At 35.0% G+C, this 24,128-nt stretch overlaps 1 protein-coding gene across 2 annotated transcripts in view; it reads right to left on the reverse strand.

Annotated features, from left to right (window-relative positions):
- Window positions 1-825: 825 nt before the first annotated feature.
- The window catches only part of LOC150107764 (lipoma-preferred partner homolog), a 219,139-nt gene continuing 195,836 nt past the window's right edge, over window positions 826-24,128 (reverse strand). For both annotated transcript variants that reach the window (XM_090391523.1, XM_090391524.1), the window contains one exon: window positions 826-2,750. In XM_090391523.1, the coding sequence (XP_090247649.1) occupies window positions 2,619-2,750 (132 nt within the window). In that variant the 3' untranslated portion in view covers window positions 826-2,618. The remainder of the gene's footprint in view (window positions 2,751-24,128) is intronic.

Raw genomic sequence — 24,128 nt, forward strand, 5'->3', positions numbered from 1 at the left:
AAGAAGCTTGAAAGGTACATAAAATTTGTTTGGTCTCTGAAGCAAGGATAATCAGATTATTTAGTCCATATCCCATTTATGATACTAATGCAAATGGGTATACAATTACTCATGGGATGAGGATTTTCATTAAAAGGTGAAGAAAAGAATGAATAGTTTGTCAGGTGACCATGGGTATAAATAAATGTGGATATTTACTGAAAGCTATTAAATCTGAAATCTTACATTCCTATCTCTGCTAATTTTATAAAATATATACCAGTTTGTTATTGGGAGCAAAGATTATTGGAAATCATACATGATTTGTACTTCATGTGCTATACTTTTTTATGAAAAATAAGTTACTAGTAATTTATTCTACACTATTTGTTCAAAATGAACACAATACATTATTGCACTCATTATTGCATTCTTTCTGTTGAAATAAAAGGAGGAATGAAATGATAAGGAATATATGTTATATAAAGAGGTAGCTAAAATGATGAGAAGAAATTAATCAATAATAACATGACAGATTAAAAAAACAAACAGAATTTTAATATTACTTATTTGTGTTGACTTATAAACTGTGTACTATTTTGTTCAATACAGATAACATTTGTTAAAAATAGTGGTCAATATTTATATAATAGAACTGTATGTTAAACTGTATTGAATAACTGTTCTGCCATTTTATATAACACAATTATAAGTTTCAAAATTTTACAGGAAAAAAAAAAGGCTTTAATTATTTGTATGGCTATATGGCTGACATACATCTTCAAGTTTTAGTGTGTGTGTAAATATATATCCCTTTCTTTTTTAAATGAAAGTCAAACATCAAAATAATTTTTAAGTATTTATATGATTTCAACTGGAGACATGAATTAAGTAATTTACAAAAGAAATAGAAAATATATTTGTTACATGATTTTCAGTAATAAAATCTAAATGCAACATGAATAAAAGTCTAAATGGGTAGATGATATATCACACGATCATAATAAAATCTCCTTGCCAGGTCATTCATAAAAATTCTCATTTATAATTTAAAAGTTAACCCTTCATAATTCTATCTTAATTCTTTTGGCACAACCTCAATTGAGTTATTTCAGCTACACAGTTCAGAAATAATGTTTTTTAGGTTCTTCTTTAACAGTCCAATATATAATGCAATACTGATATAAAATACAGTTAACTATTCAAGTAAAAATGCTATTAGGAAATACACTGAAGTGCCATTGAATTAGGGATAGGAGACACTATGCAAATTCTGTGCAACTGTTGCATTTGTGTGCACGTGTGACCGAAACCGTGGTTATACTTACTGTCAGCATTGGCTTCTCCAAGCATTTGTCATGAGAAGCATAATGGGAAAGGCATGGGATTTACATGCATTCGACAGAGGGCATTTGAAGTAGGTGTCCAATGGATGGGTCGCTCGAACTCCAAAATTGTCAACAAACATGGATTTTGTCATATGACAGTTTGAAGGGTGTTGGGAGTATGAAAATTCTGGCAAAAAAACATGCACCCCGACAAACTGCGATGGCAACCAGCCTTGAATGATCATGGGCTTCACTGTCTAACTTGCATCGCACAGACTGATAGGGGGCAGACATTATCTCAAATTACCTCTAGTCTAAACGAGGGTTCCAGCCAGAAGTCAGTGCAAGGACCATGCAACGTTCACTTTATCATCTAGACTTTGGGAGTTGCCGACCTACAAGAGTCCTACTTCTAATGGCACGGCACCAGGCTGAATGCCATGCCTGGGGTAAAGAACATCAAAACTGGATGATTGAAAATTGACAATGCGCAGCCTGGAATGATGAATCGAGAGTCAAACTTCAGAGCACTGATGGGAGACTGAGAATAAGGTGCTGCCAACTCCATTAAGCAATGAATCTGGAGGATGTATGGGTCACCATACCTGTGAAACATTTTCGCAAGCTTGTGGAGTCCTTGCCTTGTTGTGTGGCAGCTGTTATCAGGGCCAGAGGGGGTCCAACATGTTACTAGGTAGCTATCCCTAATCAATGTCACTTCAGTGTATAAATATAGGTGGATTCTTTTTATTAACAAACTGAAGTGTTCTCCCCTCCTCCTAATTTATACATGTAGTAGTATCCACTTAAAAACGACACTCAGCAATGAAAAGCTTCAAACATGCATTATGGCACAGCCAGCTGGCCTTGAAAATGCTTGCACAAAAATTTACAGTGCTTTAAATACCTCAAACCTATCTATATGCTTTAATCTGGTAAAAATTTCACAATATTGAAGTTAAAAACAATGAAAAATGTTCAAAATATTACATATAAAAAACTAGAACATTTTATATAAATTCATACCAAACATCTTTGATTGAGACATTAACTGATAAGTGCAGCAAAAATACACTGAATTCCTATGTAATGCAGGAAATGTCAAGTTAGACTAGTATCACTCAAAACCAACCACAACATCGCAGTAAAAATAGCTGCAACATATTTTTTTTTTTTAATTTAGTCAGATATTGGTATATACTGCAGTCTCAAGAAATACTTCTCAGCCATAAAGTGGTTTCTTTATTGCAGCATATTAAGCACTACCAAATAGGTCACACAACCAGCAGTCAGGGAATGCAAGAAACATGTTTACAACTCAGTAGTCATACGGGAAGTCAGAGCCTGAACTCTTTTTGCGTTGCAACTACGACAAAGAATATGATCATCTAATGGATAACATCCTCTACCTTCTGCTTCTGAAGAAAGCAGCATACCACAGTCCTGAAAAAATAAAAAAATGTGCCATATACATAATACAAGTCCCTTCCCACATATTATGAAAATAATACAGGTGGGTGGGAATAACAAAAAAAAAAAAAAAACTTTTAACACTAATTATAGAATACTCTTCAAAGTATTATACATAATTATTAACATCAGAATGAAGAGAGCTAAATGGAGATGTGAAACAAAATTGTTGTTGATACCTGGCAGTATCATTACAACCATCACAATGTTTAGAAACTTAGTTTATTTTTTTTAAATAAAACTTGATCTATAGTATAACCAAGTAGAAAAACTTTCAACATCTCCAATCCAGAGTATTTTAAGTAATAAGGTGTGACATCTTTTGGCTACTTCTATATAGAAATATGACTTCTGCATTACTTCAACCTTGGTATAACTTCTTGGTCTGGCTCCCACTGATGAGACCTCTGCTTACACTTGGATAAAGAATTAAACTAAGAATATAATTTCTTGGCATCTTTAATTTATAGTATAACCAAGTGGGAAAATCTTTAAAATTTCATGTAGGAAATAGTTTTTTTTAAAACTTACATAGCATCATTCATGTCCCTAAGGATATGTGCTTTGCATTATGGGATACTAATGCAAGTGATGTGAAGTCAATAGCCTCTATATACGAGTCACCCAATCAAATTATATGCATGCGTGAATAGACTTGCTATCTTTCATGGAATTGCTCCAATATTCACATTCTTTTAGTTCAATACATTTTAATCTATGGAATTCTGATTTAATCCCCCCCCCCTTTTAAAAAATCACCTTCAAAACACTTTCTTAACAGAATATACTGAAATTTTATATAAAATTATGTCAAAGCAATATGAAATATGGGTAAATAAAAAAGAATCAGGATAAGCATGCAAAGAAAAAATATATTAAGGAATTAGACAGGCCATTAGGGGCAACAAGCAAAACAATGAAGTATACTTAAAATTTCCCAATGCTCTTAAAATTTGCCACACATTTTAAGTTCTAATGAATTTTTTGTAATTTTGGTATATATGAATTTATGAATTTTTGTAAAACTAGCATGCTATTTTTACCTGTGCTAGTTTTACCAAAAAATCTTCATTCACAAAATTTTCGATATACTTGTGGTCTTCCTCTAAGAAAAATACAGTATAAATTTCTTGTCACAGTTCAAACGTACGAGACAAAACATTACTATGAGAGAACCATCACGAAGTGCTGTAGTACAACAAAGACGTGTGCTCGGATCCCATATCCTCACATAGTTTTTTGAAAACCTTGCCTTCAACGGCAGAGTTTTTATAAAGTTTACTACATTCATTACATATTCTAAGACCTGGTTCAATGTAGGACTCAGATATTTTGATGCAAGTGCTTCCCTGTTAATAACGCAATGGGTCCACAGTGCATCAGGGGCTTTGCTTCGAATAAGTGCCTGCAATCCTCCATAACAGCCGGACATAGAACGAGCATCGTCAGTACAGACACCAACGCATTTAGTCCACTTCAAATTATTTTCGGATATAAAAGTATCAAGGATCTTGAACAAGTCTTGAGCTTTAGCACAAGCAGTGATACTTTTACAAAAGAGAAGGTCTTCTACAATGTTATTACTATCTTAATAATAAATTTAGTTTAATCCTTTATCCAAGTGTGAGCAAACAAAGTTTGCGTCTGAAAATATCTTCAGGACTCGGGTAAGGTAGTACAACACTGGGAAACTCGTAGCAAAGGTGGACCAAGCTAACATCACTCCTACCTCAGTATCTCCCATAATACAAAACACATCTCCTTGCATATATGTATAATGTTATGCATAAACTTTCAACATTATTACTATCTATAATCTGTACATAGCAAATCAAGTGAACATCATTATTATCATCTGTGGCCTCATTCAGCTGCAACCCAAATTCCTTCCCTTTTATTTTTTCAATTAATTGATCATTGATGTCCTCCGCTATGTGCTGTGTTCTGCGAATGATGATGTTATTGGACAAAGGCACTTTTGAAAGTAGCTGCCCAGCAGACTCACTGATCATAATGGTCACCATATCTACAGCAGCCAGTAGAATGAGATCTTTGCGATGGAATGAGGTTTCTTATATTTTGCAATTCTATGTGCCACCTTGTAAGATGCTAGCAAAGCATTGTTTAGTATTGACCCCTGCTTATAAAAACTACCTTTTTTGTTGAACTCCTTTAACTTTCTGGTAAAGTAGTCACAAGATGTACTAACCATGCTGGGACGATTGGTTTCTAAATGGCGTTTCAACTTACTTGGTAGCAGGCACTCTGGTGCCCAAACTGTCATACACAGTACACACTGCAGCCTCCCTTCACCATTGACTTCTGTCGATGTAAAACTAAGTCCAAATAACTGTCATCATATTTTCGCTTCTTCACACTCTTGCCACTATTTGACGGTGTGCCCTCTTTATTTTCTCTCTCACAACATTTATTACTATTTAGTAAAAACCGATCCATTTTTAAAAATACATACGAGAAGAAATACTTCAAAAACTTCACTTGACTAAATCACAACAATATTCAGCTGATACAATCTTCAAAAACTAACTCAATACTAAGACTGCGCGAAACCGACAGCTATTTATATACGAACGCAAAGTACCGAGAAAGTTTAAGAAACTTAATTATTGTAGAGCGCCATCTGGTAACCATTTGTAGAGGCGTCTGCAAACAGTTATTACTAAGTGAGTTACTGATTGGCACCAGGTCCACTAGATGTCATGTCCTATCACATTGAATTGAAAATGGAAATAAAATTATGAAAATTTTGTAATCGCGGCACCCCTGTGAGGAAGCCACGGCTCCCCAGGGATCTGTAGCACACACTTTCACACTTTGGGAACTACTGACTTAAATCTAGACAACTTGATTGGAGAACTGCTGTGCAAATGTTGCATGAAGCTTCTTATATCACATTAGCTTAGAAACTATACTGGTAGCAACGCACTTCTAATTTACATATCATTATATGTAAATTAGAAACAAATCATTTTATTTATTGAGCTGTTGTGGGACAACTTCCTCAAGCAGCATGTGACAGAAGGAACTTGAGGGCAAAGAGTGTTAGATTTGATTATAGTGTCAGAGGGTGTTTCAGTTGATGATGGAAAGAATATCGACAGTGCATGGGAAGCATTTAAACAATACTTAAATGCTGCGCATCAGAATGTGTCCCAAGAGTTCGAAGAATAAATAGAGTAGAAGTCAAATTGATGTGTAATCTTATTAAGCAAGAGATTCATAAGAAAAGGACGATGTGGAAGGAATACCATTTACATAAGGATGATGCCTATTATGAACGTTATAAGCAGCAGGTTAGAATAGTCACTATTGTTGTACGGAAAGCAAAGTCGGAGTATGAAAAGAAACTGGCTCCGAGTACCAAAGACAACCCACAAGAATTCTATCGATATGCTGCAAATAAAAGAAAGAATGAATATCAAAGAATAACTTATAAATCCAGATGGTGAGGGTTACAGATGCAGAAGAGGTTGTTCAGTTAACGAGTGCCCATTTTGTTAAAAGCTATCAACCTGGTGAATGCAACATTGAGTTCACTGTGTTAAATTCTGAATGAAAGAAAATTTAATCCATGAATTTTTCATTCAGATTTAACAAGCAACAACATTCCCAGAGCTAATATTTGTATATCAGAAAATATGCGCCTGATTATAAACTACCAACAACGATTGTAATTTAAGTAATATTCTCTTACAATATGATATAGTTATTCATTGTGAAGTTTCTAGAAGTTAAAACTATGTATAAATATTTGTGTCATGAAGAGAATAAGATAATCGGATTAAGAAGTGAAGGCCTGAAGTAAAACACGTGCGTCAGAGAGGAATTGCGAGCGGAAGTTTCCTGCAGAGCCAGGTTGTGAATTGTGAATGTAGCGACCTGAGAATGTAGGCTTGTGAAAGACAGACATAGCGATGGAACCATCTTCTTTTCTTTGAATGTGTAAATCCAAAAAGATTTTCGTTTTTGTAGATTGTTGTAGGCTTGCAAAAGATTGTCTTTCGCAAGCCTACATTCTCAGGTTGCTACATTCACAATTCTTCCGCTCATCATCCATCTCAGAAATCTGGCATTATTAAATCACTAGTTTCTAGAGCACACAAATTCTGCTCCTCTGAAGAATCTCTAAACCAAGAATTAGAAGTAATCAAAAATACAGCCATCCTAAACGGATATAATCCTAAAACAACTCAAAAAATCATCAGTCACTTTCCCACAAATCAAACCAGACAAGAAGAAGTTCATAGGATTCCCATACCTTACATCAAAGGCATATCCGAACGTCTTTCTAAAATTATGAAGAAATACAATTTTGCCACTACTTACAAACCTATCAACCAAATTTACAACTTGTTACCTTCTCCTAAGGACAAACTCTCACCTTTGACATTGCCTGGCATTTATGAGATTCCATGCTCATGCAAATTGCCTTACTTTGGACAGACGGGTAGGTCTGTTCAGAAATGCATTTCGAAACATCAAGACCACATTCGTCTTTTTAAACCGCAAAAATCTGGCCTCTCTCAACACAGAATTGAAAATCCAAGCCATAGGATCCATTGGGAAAAGTTTAAACTTTTACATAGATCTTTATATAAACATGAACGTTTATATAAAGAAAGTTCTGAAGCCCTACTACACAGACCAAATTTAAACTGCAACGACGTTCTTACTATTCCTAAAGTATGGGAAATTGTCATACAAAATTGTGTAAAATAATTATCAGTTTTTTTTTTTTTTTTTTTACTTCTGTAACACGTTACACACATTTAATGAGATTCTATTGTAATCATGCGCTCTAACTGTATGTTATTCCTATTATTGTTTAAACTACTGTACTGATGATGTCCTAAAATACTTAGGATGAAATATTTACAAGTAAATAATTTTCACTGTGGTTAATACGTGTGTTTCTTTTAATTATCTCACCACAGGTTTCATTATTTAAAAAAAAACTTCTTGATTGCAAGGCAGTTTCAAGTAGAGTTGTGGACAAGCTTCAAAACGAGGAAATGGACAATGAAACTTATTTGTGCCTATGGTCTCACAGATGGTTTTCTGAAGGAAGAAGTGATTCGAGTCATTAGAACAAGCAGCTGACATAAAGAAAATGCAAAAAGCGGTCCTTGTTGGAGATCTAAACAGCAGAGTAGAAAACGAATGCCACCAAGTATACAGAAATGTTTTGAGAAAATTTGCAGAAAAGACCAAAGTTAATGATAATGGTAAGTACCTGTTGAATTTCAGTTCAGGATATGGACTAGTTATTACTAACACCATGTTTCAACATAAAAATGCGCACAAATTCACATGGAAAAAAGATGCAAGAAATAAGAAAAATCTCATTGATTACCGTATGTTATTGATGACAGTGATATTTTCCCACTAGGTCAGGATACAAGAGTACATAGAGGATTTGAAATAAGAAATGATTCCTATTTAGTTTTGAACAGGATAAAATTGAATTTCATACTGCAAAGAAGAGTGTGTAAGAAAGTTTTAAAACAAATTCAAGTTGAGAAGCTTTCAGAGGTGAACTGTAGACTCAAATACACAAACATCATTGAGGAGAAAAACGAGTTTGAAAACAAAAACTGAACTTAGAGATTCAGTGGCAAACCCTGAAGAAAACATTGATTCAGCCAGCGAGACATGTGGTGAGTTTACCTATAAGGATAGAAAAATGAAAACTCCATGGTGGACTTAAGAAGTTGGAGGCAGTCATGGAAAAGAAGAAAGCAGATTGAAAATTCCTAGCAAGCAAGTCAGCATATGTGCTCCTAGAGAATACAGAAAAAAATGTAACAAAGCACAGCACTTTGCAACATCTTGAAAACAATTATCAGGAGGTAGCAAAGTATTCTGGAGGCTATTGAGAAAGCTTAGAAATAAAGGAAAGAGTAATGTAAAAGGAATCACAGATAATAAAGGTGACATGAAAACTGAAGATAAAGATATTCTAGATGTCTGGAGTAATTACTTTGGAAGATTGCTAAATGAAATGAGCAGTGTCAGTATGGTGGTAGAAAACTCCCAACAGGAATACATATGAATACTTGAAGTAGAAAAAGTAATCAAAAACCTAAAATGTGGAAAGGCAGTTGGAAGAGATGAAATTCAACTAGAAATGCTCAAATATGGAGGTCTAAAAGTTTTACAGTGGCTGCACTGCATATTTCATAAGGCTTGGTCAGAAAGTCAAATTCAAGATGACTGGAATAGAGCTCTCATAGTACCCATCTATTTTAAAGAGAAATAAAACAATGAGATTTACAGAGGTGTTTCACTACTGAGTGTTCCTGGTAAGATTTATGCAAGTATACTTGAGAAACAGCTGAGAAAAATTGTGGAAGGGAAGCTTGTTGAAGAACAAGCTGGATTCAGATTTTCACTTTATTTTAAGACAATAAAGTGATTGTTATATTCCCAAGATTTCTCAATTTAATAATTGAGAAATCTTGGGAATATAACAAGGAATTATATTTAAGTTTCATAGATCTGGAAAAGGCATATGACAAGGTGCCAAGAGGAAAGTCAAAACACTAGTTAAATGGGAAATTATAATCAAGCAATACATAGTTTCTTTTTAAGCTATAAGTAGGCAGTTAGAACTGAAGGCAGTTAGTACAGGAAGATGGTATGATATTAAATTCAGGTGTGTGATATAGGGGCACATTATTTCCACTGTTACTCATTGTCTATATGAATCAAATTATGAAGTGGTATTAAATCTGATATCAAAACTGGCAATGTTAATCTTAGCTCTTTACTTTATGCAGATGATGTTTGCAATAAATCCAATACAAGTCTTCAAGATTCCCTAACTAAACTGAATATCTATTATAATAAATTTTATATGAAAATTAGTAATAAAGAGAGAGACAAAGACAATGAAAATAGGCAGAAACACTGAAAACATCAATTGCATCCTGAATGGTGAACCTATAGAACAATGTTCTATAGGCTCACCATTCCATTTCAACTATTTAAACACAATTTTTGGTGAAGATGACAAATATGGAAACAGACAACAGAATTGGTAAAGCTGGTATGCAAGAGAGTCAGATGAATAAATTAGATTTAAATTTATTCATTTGACTAATTTAAATTTACTCTATACATGATGGTGTTCGAAATAATTTTGACTTATGCATCTGTGTTCAGGGTTAGAAATAAAACACTTCATCAAAGACAGGAGATCACAGATAGAAAGTACTGAGAAAGATTAGTGGAGTGAACAGATGGCAGTATCATATTAAAAATGAGGATATTATTAAAGAACTTGCCATTGTTAGCATTCAGGCATCTGTTAACAGAGCTAATCTGAGATGGCATGGTCACTTAAACAGAATGGGAGAGAAAAGATTAGCAAAACAAGTATTCTTTGCCAGGCTGGCAGGAAAAAGACCCAGAGGAAGACCAAGATATAGGTGGATTGATACAGCAAAAAGTGCCTGAGAAGATAGAAATATAAGATTTGATAATGTTGTAGTCTTGACAGATAGATTAATTTGGAGGAGAAATTTCATGATGATGAATTCACTATATTTTGGGTAAGTCAGCAAACTTTGCAGGAGTTGAATAAATACTTTAATTTTGTTCAAAGGTGGTATTAAGTTTGTATCAATGTGTCCAAATGCGAGTGTATTTATCTTCACAAATACAACCTTTAATGCCATTATTTATCTTTAATTTTTTCTGTAACTATTTTTATCTGTTACTAGGTAGAGGTATGGTGTTATACATATAACAGTATGGATGTTGTTCATAGTGTTATACATATAACAGTATGAACAACTGGTACATGCTTTCTATCTGTTTTGCAGGATGAAAATTAGTTTCTAAGAGTCAAATCTCTGTAATCTCCATATAAGAATGGCTAATTCATCTTCAGTTTAAAGCCTTTATAAAAATTTTTCATATTACTTACTTAGCTACAGAGCTTCATACGATTGTTAATATCTATACACACACTGACAGTCATATTGTGCTGTGCGTGCACAATATGAATGTCGATGCAAAGTTTGCACCTTTGTTTGCTCACACTTGGATAAAGGATTAAACTAAATTTATTATAGTCTAACCAAGTGCAAAATAAACTTTCAACATCTTTCTCTAAATCCAGAGTAATTTAATAATAAGGTGGCACACCTTTTGGCAACTCCTATAGGTAAAGATGACCTCTCCATTGCTTCTGCCTTGGTATCTCCACCTCTGGACCTGGCTCCCACCGACGGGACCTCAATAAAGGTCGAAACCGCTCTGGGTAGTGGCCCTTCCCTTAATGCATAGCATTATACATATCTGCAAGGAGATGTGTTTTGCATTATGGGAGATACTGAGATAGGAACGATGATAGCTTGGTCCACCTTTGCTCCGAGTTGCCTGGTGTTGCACTACCTCTCCTCAGTCCTGAAGATATTTTCAGGAGCAAACTTTGTTTGCTCACACTTGGATAAAGGATTAAACTAAATTTATTATACTACTGTAAAGGTTATTCACATCATAGACAGGATCCCAAACTCAGTCTTTCCAACCAAAGGACACTATCAGTTTCAAATGAGATAATGGTATCCTTAAGTCTCCATTAAGAGATAAAAACTCATGAAATCTTAGCAGTATTATATCGTTGGTAATATCTGATACAATTTTTGAAATTTGTATCAGAAATACTAGAAATTTATAATTTTCTAGCATATATCACATCTAACTGGATGATTTAAACGTTTATGGAATGAACTAGAAAACACTGAACATACAGTTTAAATGTATTTACTGTTTCATACTTTATTATCATGACTTTAAATAACAAGCAGGTAATTTTCAAATCCAGTGAAAAATACTAAAATTTACCGAATTTGCCAGCATATAAGATGCACTTTTTTCTTTGAAAATAGGTCTGAAAAACAGGGTGTGTCTTATACACTGATACTCAGTTTTTTATTATTTTCATTTCTGGAACTTTTCTCTGTTCTGAGTTACGTGATTTCTTTATTGCTTCCTTGCGGTGTGTGTGTGAGAGAGCATTCCAGTTATGTAGAGAAATGTTTCTCAAACTTCAGACATCCGCTTCATATGATTGGTGCGGTATTAACAAAAGATCGTGCTACTAAATGACAAAGACGAGCTGACAGTTGAGTTGAAATGCTAATTCTCTTCAACCGAATTCCTTATATTATACTATATTATATAATATCTGAAACACATTCACTATATATTTCTTTGTTTTAACAAGTTCACTCAAACAAATGTTGCACCGGCAACATATGGTTTTGCTCGAGTTATACAGCATTTTCTGTGGGAGGGGACATGCGATTCATTAGTTAGTGCCGTTTTTATCCCAGTTGTCTCTAATTGCACTGAATTTTATTCTATGCGCTAATGATGCATAGCCAAAAATTGCCACGGACCCCCTGAAGACCTTTCAAGTACCCCCGGGGGGTACGTGTACCACACTTTGAGAAACACTGACGTAGAGTTCAGTGGATGTGCATGCGCTGTCATCGACGATCACAGCTGTGTCCTGTTCATTTAAACTTTCCAATTATTGTCGCAGTTGTGAACGGTAATAAATTTCTGCCGTTAAGTTTTCTCTAAATTTCTTGGAAAATTATAGCTGAAAAATGTCAGCATTGTTACAATATTGCATACAAGCTACGTGTGATTGCGTATGCTAAAGAACATGGAAACAGGGCTGCAGAGAGGCATTTCGGATCACCCCCAACTGAGAAAATGATAAGAATTTGGCGGAATCAAGAAGAGGATTTAAAAAAAAGCAACTCACAGAAACATAACCTACGAAGTGGAACTGCAAAATGGCCAGAACTTGAGGCAGAACTGAATATTTGGATTTTAGACCACAGAAAAGCTGGACTTTCAGTGTCTACAAAAATGATTATTCATCAAGCAAAAGCAATAGCCACTAACAGAGGGATCGCCAACTTTTCTGGATCAACATCATGGTGTTCAATATGCAGACTAAAACAAAAATATCACAAAAGATGCCAGCTGAATATGAAGAAAAAATGATTGAATTTCATTGATTCGTCATTAACGCAAGGAAACGAGAAAATTTTGAACTAGTGCAAATAGGAAACATGGACGAGGTTCTGCTGACTTTTGATGTGTCCTCAAACAAAACTGTAGATTCCAAGGGCACTAAAACTGTTACTATTAAAACTTCGGGGCACAAAAAACTCACTACATGGTTGTTTTATCCTGCTGTGCTGATGGGACAAAATTGCCACCACTATTGATTTTTAAAAGGAAGACGCTATCCAAAGAAAAACTGCTTAAAGGAGTGTTTGTACATGTTCATGCAAAAGGCTGGATGGATGGAGGAGGAATGAAGTTATGTATAGATAAAATTTGGTCTAGGCGCCCCTGGTGGACTGTTGAAGAAGCCTGCCATGCTAGTATGGGATCAGTTTCGTTCTCACAGAACAGACGATGTTACAAATAAACTCAAGGAATTGAAAACTCAGCTGTAATTCCGGGAGGTCTAACTAGTCAGCTTCAACCTTTAGATGTCTGTATTAATAAACCATTTAAGGGATTTATGAAGGAGAAGTGGAACAGCTGAATGCAGTCTTCAGATTTTGAGGTTACGCCATCAGGAAGAAGCCTAGCATTTTGCAAGTGGGTCAAAGCTTCATGGGATACTGTGAAAACTGAGACAGTGGTTAAATCATTTAAGAAGTGTGGAATTAGTAATGCACTGGATGGTACAGAGAACAATTTGTTGTATGAGGACTCAGATTCTGATTTAGAAGAGGTTTCAAGTGTCTCTTCATTTAGCTCTGGAGATGAATTTCTGGGTTTTGAAGATTAAAAGGTGGGTAGTCTTTCCTAGTTAGATTAGGTATTTGTTGAAAGTAGACCTACTTATTACTTTATATTTGAAATACTGTAAATTCATTATAATATTCAGTGATAAAGTTTTTTTCCTAAAAAATATGTACAAAAAAGGGAGTGCATCCTATACGTCGGTATATAAAAAGACATGTCAAATAATTTACAAATTCTGGAAAATGTAAAACATAATTTTCAAGTTATTTGTCTAAGTAATTTAATTAAATCTTTTTGTAAAAATATCAAATTAATTGATTCAGTAATTGGATAGATTTGAAAGTGGTATTCCTTTCAGTTTGATCATCATCATTATCATCAAATTCTTGCCATGTACCCTCAAAGGGGTGTACAGGATATGATATTACTACATGAAAAACTTATATCATTACTAACTTCCTATCTACAATTTTCCTCCAAATCATTCTGTTACCTGTCAAGCCTCCAACATCATCAGATCTTATATTTCTATCTTCTAAGGCACTTTTTACTGTATTATCAATCCACCTATATCTGGGTCTTTTTCCTGCCAACCTGGCAGAGAACACATTTTGCTAATCTTTCCTCTCCCATTCTGTTTAAGTGACCATACCACCCGAGATTAATTCTGCTATCACATTCTGGATTCCAGTTTGAGCATAAGTACAATAATTTTACTGGTAATATATCAGACATGAGCCTATAGGCTGAAGCCCTTTGGTCGGAAAGACCTGGGTTCGATTCCTATCAGTGACGTGAGGAATCTTTATCTGGTCTCTTTCGACTAAAGGTGAGTTAGCCGGTCTTATGCAGAGGTAAGAGGTTTTATCACCCTGAAACTCTGGTTTTTCATCCCCCAGAACAAGCAAACCGGCCCCCGTGAACACATGTGGATTACAGTCATATGCCGGTCCCAAGACCGGATAAAATTAGGGGGTTGGGGAAAGCAATGGTGAACTACCCTGTAAAAATTTCACCAGGAATACTTTGTGGGCAATGCCTACAAAGTCACCTACGGTCGGAAAATGACTGAAAGGGAAGATCAGTTAATGTATCAGACCATCCAGGGCATTTTGAATTGTCAGATCACAAATTGAACATGGAGAATTTATAGAGAATTTCTCTCTAATGCTAACTATGCCAAGTTCTTTTCTAACATATTCACTTTTAATATATTATATTATTGCATGTGTACTTCCATGGAGACCGACGACTCATCATGGGAACCCAAACCATCCACACAATACTGACTGCACTTCTTGAACTCATTGACAGTAAAAGCACTCATAAGAAACTCAGGCAACCCACTCTGCTCATTCAGCATTCTTCAAATGAAAAATCTGATCCTTACATGCTTGCTATCTACAAATCTTACTCAATTTCCCTTGTTCTAATTTCTCCTATTCCCCTCAACACACACACACACACACATTAGCCAAATACCAAAATATTTCCTTTGTATTAATTCCATAAAACCATTTAGTAAATTAAATATATCTTAAATCTCTTTTCTTCCTATCAGTCAACTTTTGCAACCTATGAACCTTCAAATTCATTGTCATAGGGAGAATTGCACAGAACACTAACAATCTTGATCACTTACCTCTAGATCCTCTCTGTCATTTCTTCATCTCCAAGAAACCCAGGTGACCAGACTTAAGCAGAGTCAGAGATGTGGCTGTATCAAGGTCTTATAAAGAGGAACAATAACTCCCTGATCTCTGAATCTCAACTCTACCTACCAACACATGCACATCTTGGTGTCGTCAATTTCCTGGATTACAGTTCCATCAATAGTACACAGTTTGTAAACACACATAATTTGTAATTTACACTTTTCCACATTAAACTGTCATCCATTATCTTTAGCCCATTCAAATCATCCTACAAGCTTTCTTACATCATGTTAACTATTATGCTACTCAATTCTGTACCATCAGCAACAAATGAATACTTTTGTATTCAGCACTCCATGTACTACTCTTTGGTCTGTCCATCAGCCACTCTTGAAATTTGCTGTTTCTTGTCTTCCATATTGTTATAAGAAGAGATTACTTATTTTGATAATTATCAATCCTGTCGAATGCACCATTTGTTTGAGAATGGATTATTTATTTTGACAGGTATCAATTCTGTTGGCTGCACCATTTGTTTAGTTAAGGGATTATTGATTATACCAGCTGAGCCAATTGTTTTGATAATTATCAATCCTCATTTGTTATGAGATTATCTCTATTTAGATTATTTTTTATTCCAAGTGTTTATTATTACATAAGGGTTCATTCCAATTGGTACAATGAATTTTTACTGTTTCATTTAGAATCCATAAAATCACTGATTCAAGACCAAATACAAAAATATACACATTTAATAAAACTAAAACAATATATACACTTTAAATAAAATTACAATATTACAATACTGGATCCAATGCTTTCAAAAATAAATCTAGGCATGAGAGATTTTCTATCCAAAAATATTAAAATCACTCATTCTTTGACTCATTCTATTACTGGATTGTTTAACATATACTTAATCATGTCTACCAGACTAAACACCTTGTTCACAACAAAAATGTTCACAGTCAGTTTCTTTGTTAGGGCCTTTTCCGAAAATATAAACATTTTCTTTTCCGTAGGATCCTTTCTTCCTCACTTATATAGCACACAATATTATTTCTCCTGTCTCACTGACATAAATACGCTTACCTCTTGCAGTTCACAATTTACTAATTCTTGTACCGGAGAAAGGAGTTTCTTCTACTTCAAAAACAACATATCTAAGTTGAGTTAATTCATTCGCCTTTTCCAGTAGAAATAACAAATATATCTGGCGTCCTTAAGACAGATGAAACTTTCCAATCAGCATCTCCTCGAACATTCCTTTAGAACATTGGATTACAATATCTTCTTTTATTTACTATTACTTGTTGACAGTCTCAACTCCTCCAGTTTAAAGACTCACAGTTTTACTATTGCTTTTCGGCATCTACTATTAATATTTTTCCAAATGTCGCATGAAACTAAATAAACTTCATAAGAACAAAATTCCTCCGGTATGCGTTCTTAAACTTCCATTAGCTCTCTCTTCTCTTTTCCATTACTTTGATACGAACGCTCTCTCTGTAAGTAGTCAATCAGCATCAAACTCCTCGGTGAGCATGCGCACTATATGTGAGTGGCAATCAAGAAGTTACATATAATGGCTGACGTGTTGTCTCCGTTAGCATAATAAGAATGTCTTTATAAAACACAACACTTGATAATTTTAAATTACAATAACATTTCTGAAAGTAACACAACTATCCAAATCCAGTAAGTACATACATTTTTTAAATACTTTACATTTCATTTTGACAAAATAACATCAATAAGGGCACATTGCAAGTGCCGACAATGCATGTTATGAAACCAAAACTAATAATGTACTAACATAAACAATTTGTAAAAACATTCATAATTTTAAATTATGATTATTTTTACATCATCCCATATCATGCCCATTCCATTTGTTCCAATTTCTATAACAGAGTTCCATGTGATATTCTGTCAAATATCTTTGCAAAATCCAAGGCATTATTAGTCATTCCCTTTATCCAACTCAGCTGTCACTATTATAAAAAGTTGGTGAATTAGAACATAGAGTATATTCTTATTCACCCAATCCTGAATTCTGTTTTTGACCAACTTTTCCAATACTTTTACCACCACTGCTGATAAACTGATTGGTCATTAATTTGCTACTGAAGCCTGGAGATCTCTTTATGCAACAGAACTATTTGTTTCCCCTCCCCTTCCCCACTCCTGAGACTTTACCAAAATTTTCAACATCCTATCAGAGGCAATACCAATTCCTATGCACATTCTTGTAATATGCATAGGAATTGGTAATGATATCCTAATCTGACAGCCATATTTGCATTGGAATTCTGCAATATCTTGAATACTTCCAATTCATTAATCTCTACTGTCACATCACATCAGTTCCTGCTATATTTGTTACAGCAATATTCTCACTTGGACAACAGATCTCCAAAGTGGACACTCAGGAACTCAACTATTTTGTCTGCTTCTGTTGCTTCACTACCATCAGTACTTAAGTTATCCTTCCATGGTTATCATTTCTTTTACTTGCCACACAGTGAAATAATTCTTTGGGATTTCTTTAGTTTGTCTGGCTAATTCTTTCCTGTAATCTGATTTTGCCTTCCTAACCAAGCTGGTTAAAGGATTTTGACTTCTTCACAATCATCTGCCCTGTAGAACCCCCCCATATACCCCTTCTCAACTGAAAATTCAAAGTTTTGCAACCTTCCAAGTCAAGAACACATAATCATTCTCCCCAATCACAGGCAATGTGGCCACTTTGGTTATGGATAGGTCTTCTGATCCTCTTGACTAGATCCAACATTCTTAAACCTCAACCCCTCTCCATCTCATGCTATTTCAAGTAATTATCTCTTAGCTGGTAAATAAATTTCATTTCCTTCCTACCATGTGATCTTTCTTACTCAACAGTTGAAGTCTCCCATACTAATTACTCAACGTGCATTCTACTAATTTGCTGTTTCTTGTCTTCCACATCATCCTTTGCACTTCCTGGCCTACAGCAGCAACCAACTATATATTTTGTCCTACTGGCCTCTATCTCACACCAGACTGCTTCAAAGGAACTGCCATCCACATATCTATATTTCTGAACTCCTATTTTTTTCCCTCTGCAATTCATCTATTATCATTGACAGTATTCCTTTTCTCCCCATCCTATTTTCTCTATCCTCCTGAAAACACTACAGTTTCCACATTCTATCCCTATATCACAAACTGTAGCATCCATTTAGGCCTCCAACCACCTTTACACCTTTGTACTGACTATGCCATTCAATTCTGTCACTTGAGAGAGGCAGAACAAAATGGCAAATCTGCATTTTTTGGTCATTCTCACTCATTCACTTCATGGGTACCTCCATACATCTGTATCTATCATAATAGCTTTAGTTTTTCTGACTACGCTCCCACACTTTTAGTGAACAAAGCTTTCTCTAGACACCCAACTCCAAGCCCATTTAAGTGGAGTCTATAGGTCTACAAGGCTATATATTCCTTCTGCACATCTGTGCAATAATTCATTTGAGATCAGTGACCTCCTCTTCAACTCACCTCTGCCACACTATGATATGACAGACTTACAATTTTCAGCCTCTTGCTCTAATTTTTCACTTCTACCAATAACTCCTTCATATTTTCTCTAATACAATATTTTTTACCTTTCATGTCATTAGTGCCATCCAAAGGAATTAATTCTGCCACTGATAATAACATTGCTTCACTGACATAATTTTCACAGAACTGTCACACCTGCAGTTTCTAGCATAGATTAACTATTTTATTTCTAGCCAAACTCTTGGATACATATACTAAAATCAGCTTGAACATCATCTTGTATACTGGTAGTTTAGTGTTTTGGTAATTATCTTTTATTCCATAAAAATTTATTCAAAGCGGTCACAACCACAGCCAAAATATTTTACTCGTTCTTTAAGTTCTTAGTCAACTTCACGGGAATCTTCACAATGACGTGGTGAAGGAACTTATGTGTTTTGAGGATGTAATGAGCTATGCCGGCAGTAGTGTAATCTACTAGCAGGGTCTCCCAAGCCAGACAGATTGATACTAAGGAACCAGACAGAGGGATTCTGACTGGGCACGATGGAACTCAAGGATCAGCTTCACAACAGAATCTGCTGCCCCTTAGGGTGGAGACAGTTGACTACAGAGCATGGATAGCCAAACTGTGGCTCACAAGCTGCGTGCAGCTCCCTGCCATATGTGTGGCTCGGGGAAATATATTGGATGAGCTCCTTTTTTGCATCACAATTAATATAGCAGGTAATTAAAAATTTTTTCAAGCTTTATAATTATTTACTGGGTATAAACTGAGAGTCCACTGGATTAAAACATAGGTTTAATGTTCATGGTGAGTAAATATATTTAAGCTAGTTTTGTTATATCACGGAATATTGCTCATGCTAAATGTCCATATTCTGATAAATTTGTTAAGAAGAATATAATTGAAGTTGTTGCAGTGTTAGATTCAAATAACACAAAAGTTCAGTGACTAATAACACAACCACCAGCTTCATGCCACACTACAGAGAGGTGTATCTCTCAGATCAGTGCTGATGTTGCAGGCAAAATAATAAATGATTTAAAGAATTCCCTTGCATTCAGTTTAGCTTTTAATGAATCTACGGACATACAAGACAACCGATAATTGGCAGTATTTGTTCATTATGTTTCCTCTGATGTAACTGAAAGAAGAGATGTTGGACTTAGTGGGACTAAAAAAAAAACAACTCATGGTGTTGCCATTAAAAATGTGCTTGACAGAGACTTAATAAACGCTGATATTCCACTGGATAAACTTGTCAGTGTTGTAACAGATGGAGCACCTGCAATGGTAAGGAAAAATGCAGAATTAACTGCACTTATGAAATGTGATTCCAGCTTTTCAGAGTTTCTCCCTATTCACTGCATTATTCATCATGAACATCTGCCAGCCAGATACTTCAAGTATGAAGATAAATCTGCTCTTGAATTATGAATTTCATACACTAAAATGGAAAGGCCCACTGACAATTCAAAAATTTTATTGAAGAACTGGAGATAGAAGATAAACACAGTGGTGTCTCTTTCTGCTGAATTGTGAGCTGGCTGTCAAACCAGCAATGTCTTAGGTAGATTTGTGGGTCTGTTGAAGCTTATTATTACTTTTCTTGAAAAAAAGAAAAGATTCTTTCCTCAACTGGAAAATGATGAATGGATGCAAGATCTAATGTTCTTTACTGATATAATGACTCATCTACAAACTCTCAACTCAGCACTCCAGGGGAAGGATAAGATTGTTTTTGATCTTAGCCAGACAATTTTCAGCTTTCAGAATAAAATAAAAGTTTTTCAAAGAGACATATCAAGAGACTTCAGTTATTACTTTCCCCCAATCTCAAAAGGAGAGTAAATACATTCTCTGATATTGAAATAAAGAACCACAAACTTGAAGAATACAAAGATAAATTACAAGAACTGCTTGATAATTTCCTAGATAGGTTTGAGGACTTGAAGAAGCTGAAGCGTTGCTTAACCTTTCTTGCAAATCCATTCATGGTTGATAATAAAAATATCACCAATATCAATGATGGCTGTCCAATTCTTAAACCTCTGGTTACAGAATCATCTGCTGTGGAAATGGAACTAATAGAATTATCCATAAATCCCAGTCTACAATTGAGTTATAGAAGCAAGTTCCAGAAATAAAATATCCTGAACTGAAGAAAACCAGTGTGCCACTCATCTCAATTTTCAGCACAACATACTGCTATAAATCACAGTACTCTGTAATGAAGTTTGTGAAGTCGAAGCATCACGTAATCCTTACAAATCAACACCTGACGGAGCTAATTTGCACAGCCTTGATAACATATCAGCCAGATTTTCAATGACTCACAGCCAAGATGGAAACTCACAAGACCTCTATTAGCAGTAAACAGCTTGAAATTGTAGAAATGTCTGTGTCATAAAAGTATTATGATAACACTATAATTTTGTAAGGTGATATTCTGATTAAAATATCATCATCATCAAATTCCTGCCATGTACCCTCAAGGGGTGCACAGGATATGATAGTACTACATGAAAAATTTACATCATTACTAACTTCCTATCTACAATTTTCCTCCAAATCAGTCTGTTACTTGTCAAGGCTCCAACATTATCAGATCTTATATTTCTATCGTCTAAGGCACTTTGTACTGTATCAATCCACCTATAACTTGGTCTTCCTCTGGGTCATTTTCCTGCCAACCTGGCAGAGAACACTTGTTTTGCTAATCTTTCCTCGTTCATTCTGTTTAAGTGACCATACTACCCGAGATTAGCTCTGCTAACGCATTCCTGGATGCGGACAATGTCAAGTTCTTTCATAATATTCTCTTTTTAATATGATATTGCCATTCATGCCCCTAATCTTTCTCAGGACTCTCATATCTGCAGTCTCTAATCTTTGATCAAGTGTTTTACTTCTGACCCAGCTCTCTGATCCATAAGTTAAAACTGGTTTCAACACTGTCTTGTATACAGCTAATTTAGTGTTCCGACTAATTTCTCCCTTATTCCATATGAATTTATTCAATTGACTTCCTACCATGTCAGCTTTGCTGATTCTGTTGTCTATTTCTATATTTAATTTACAATCTTCAGTAAAAATCGTGCCTAAGTAGCTGAAATGTTTTACTTGTTCCACAGGTTCTCCATTCACAACGCAGTTGACATTTTCAATGACTCTGCCTATTTTCATAGGCAGAGTCGTTGAAAATGTCTTTGTCTTTCTATTGCTAAAATTCATAACATATCTATTACAACAGTTATACAATTTAGACAGGGAATCTTGCAGACTTGTAGCAGATTTATTTAGAAGTATAACATCATCTGCATAAAACAAAGAGCTGACATTAACATCTCCAATTTTGATATCAGGTTTAATAGTACTTTCCTTCATAATGTGATCCATATAGATAATGAATAATAGTAGGGGTTAATGTATATCCTTGTCTCACACCAGATTTAACATTAAACCATCTTCCTGTACTTCCTTCAATTCTAACTGCTGACTTACAACTCAAATAAAGACTAAGTATTGCTTGATATAATGCCCCATTGACACCATATAACTGTAGCATATTGAATAGCTTCTCTCTTGGCACCTTGTCATAGGCCTTTTCCAGATCGACAAAACTTAAATACAAATCTTTGTTATATTCACACGATTTCTCAACTATTTGTTATAAAGTGAAGATCCGATCCTGACAACCTCTATTTGGTCTGAATCCAGCTTTTTCTTCAACCTTTTCTTCCACAATTCTTCTCAACCGTTTCGCAAGTATACTTGCATAAATCTTACCAGGAACACTCATTAAGGAAATACCTCTGTAATTCTCACATTCAGTTTTATTTCCCTTTTTATATATGGGTACTATGAGAGCTCTACTCCAATCATCAGGAATTCGTCCTGCTGTCCAGGAATTCTGAACTATGCAGTGCAGCCACTGTAAGACTTTTATACCACCATACTTCAATATTTCTAGCCAAATATCATTTACTCCTACTGCCTTTCCACATTTCAAGCCTTTTATGGCTATTTCTACTTCAAGTATGGATACGTATTCCTGACTGTATGCCTGTTGAGTGTTTTTTTTTACCACTGTGCTATCACTGTTTGTTTCATTTAGCAATATTTCAAAGTAATTACTCCATACTTCAAGGATATCATTTTCTCCCATTTTCATGTCACCTTTATCATCTCTAATTCCTTTTACAGCACTCTTTCCTCATTTCCAAGCTTCAACAACCTTCAGAATATTTTGTCACCTTCTTGATATTTATTTTCTATATTTTTGCCAAAGTCCTCCCATGACTTTTGTTTAGCTAGTTTTACGCAGTGTTTAGCATTCTTGCATTTGTCTCTGTATTCTCTAAGAGCACCAGCTGACTTATTTACCAGGAACTTTTGATATGCTTTCTTCTTTTTCTTCACTGCCTCTTTAACTTCCTGTGTCCACCATGGAGTTCTGATTTTTCTATCCTTGCAGACAACTTCACCACATGCCTCTCTAGCTGAATCAATCAGGGTTTTCTTCAAGGCTTGCCACTGAATCTCCAAGGTTTGATTCCTGTTCTCAAACTCTTTCATTTTTTCTTCAATAACAATGTGTATATTAGTCTACAGTTCACATCTGAGAGCCGCTCAACTTTTATTCACTTTAAAACTTTCTTACATGTTATTCTTTTCAATGTGAAATTCAATTTTATCCTGCTCAAGACTAAATAGTGATCACTTCCAATTTCAAATCCTCTGTATACTCTGGTGTCCTGCACCAGGGAGAAAACATCACTATCAATAATAACATAGTCAATGAGACTTTTCTTATTCTTTGCATCTTCTCTCCATGTGAATTTGTGCACATTTTTATGTTGGAACATGGTGTTAGTAATAACCAGTCCATGCTAATAATAATGGCAAATATTTGTGGGAATCCTGAGCAGGATTCCAACAAATATTTGCCATTATTATTAGCTTTCCTCTTTTCTCCAAATTTTCCCAAAATATTTTTGTATATCTCACAATCATTTCCTACTCTGCTATTTTTAGATCCCCAACAAGGAACAATTTTTCCTTTTTCATTGTGTTAGTTGCTTTCTCTAAAGCCTCAAAAAATTCCTCCACTTCTATCTTAGTAGAACCTTGTGTGGGAACCATAGGCACAAATAAGTCTCATTGTCCAGTTCCCGATTCTGATATTTGCCCACATCACTTTACTTGAGACTGACTGCCATTCAAGAAGATTAGCCTTGTATTTAGTGTTGAATACTATGGCTACTCCTTTTCCTTGATTGCCATTGCCTGAATATAACATTTTGTATTTATTGCTCAGAAATATCTCACCGGTTT

The sequence above is a fragment of the Typopeltis vanoorti genome, chromosome 4 (genome assembly GCF_054136105.1).
Source record: "Typopeltis vanoorti isolate ZY-2024b chromosome 4, IOZ_Tvanoo_1.0, whole genome shotgun sequence".
Taxonomy (NCBI): Eukaryota; Metazoa; Arthropoda; class Arachnida; order Uropygi; family Thelyphonidae; genus Typopeltis; species Typopeltis vanoorti.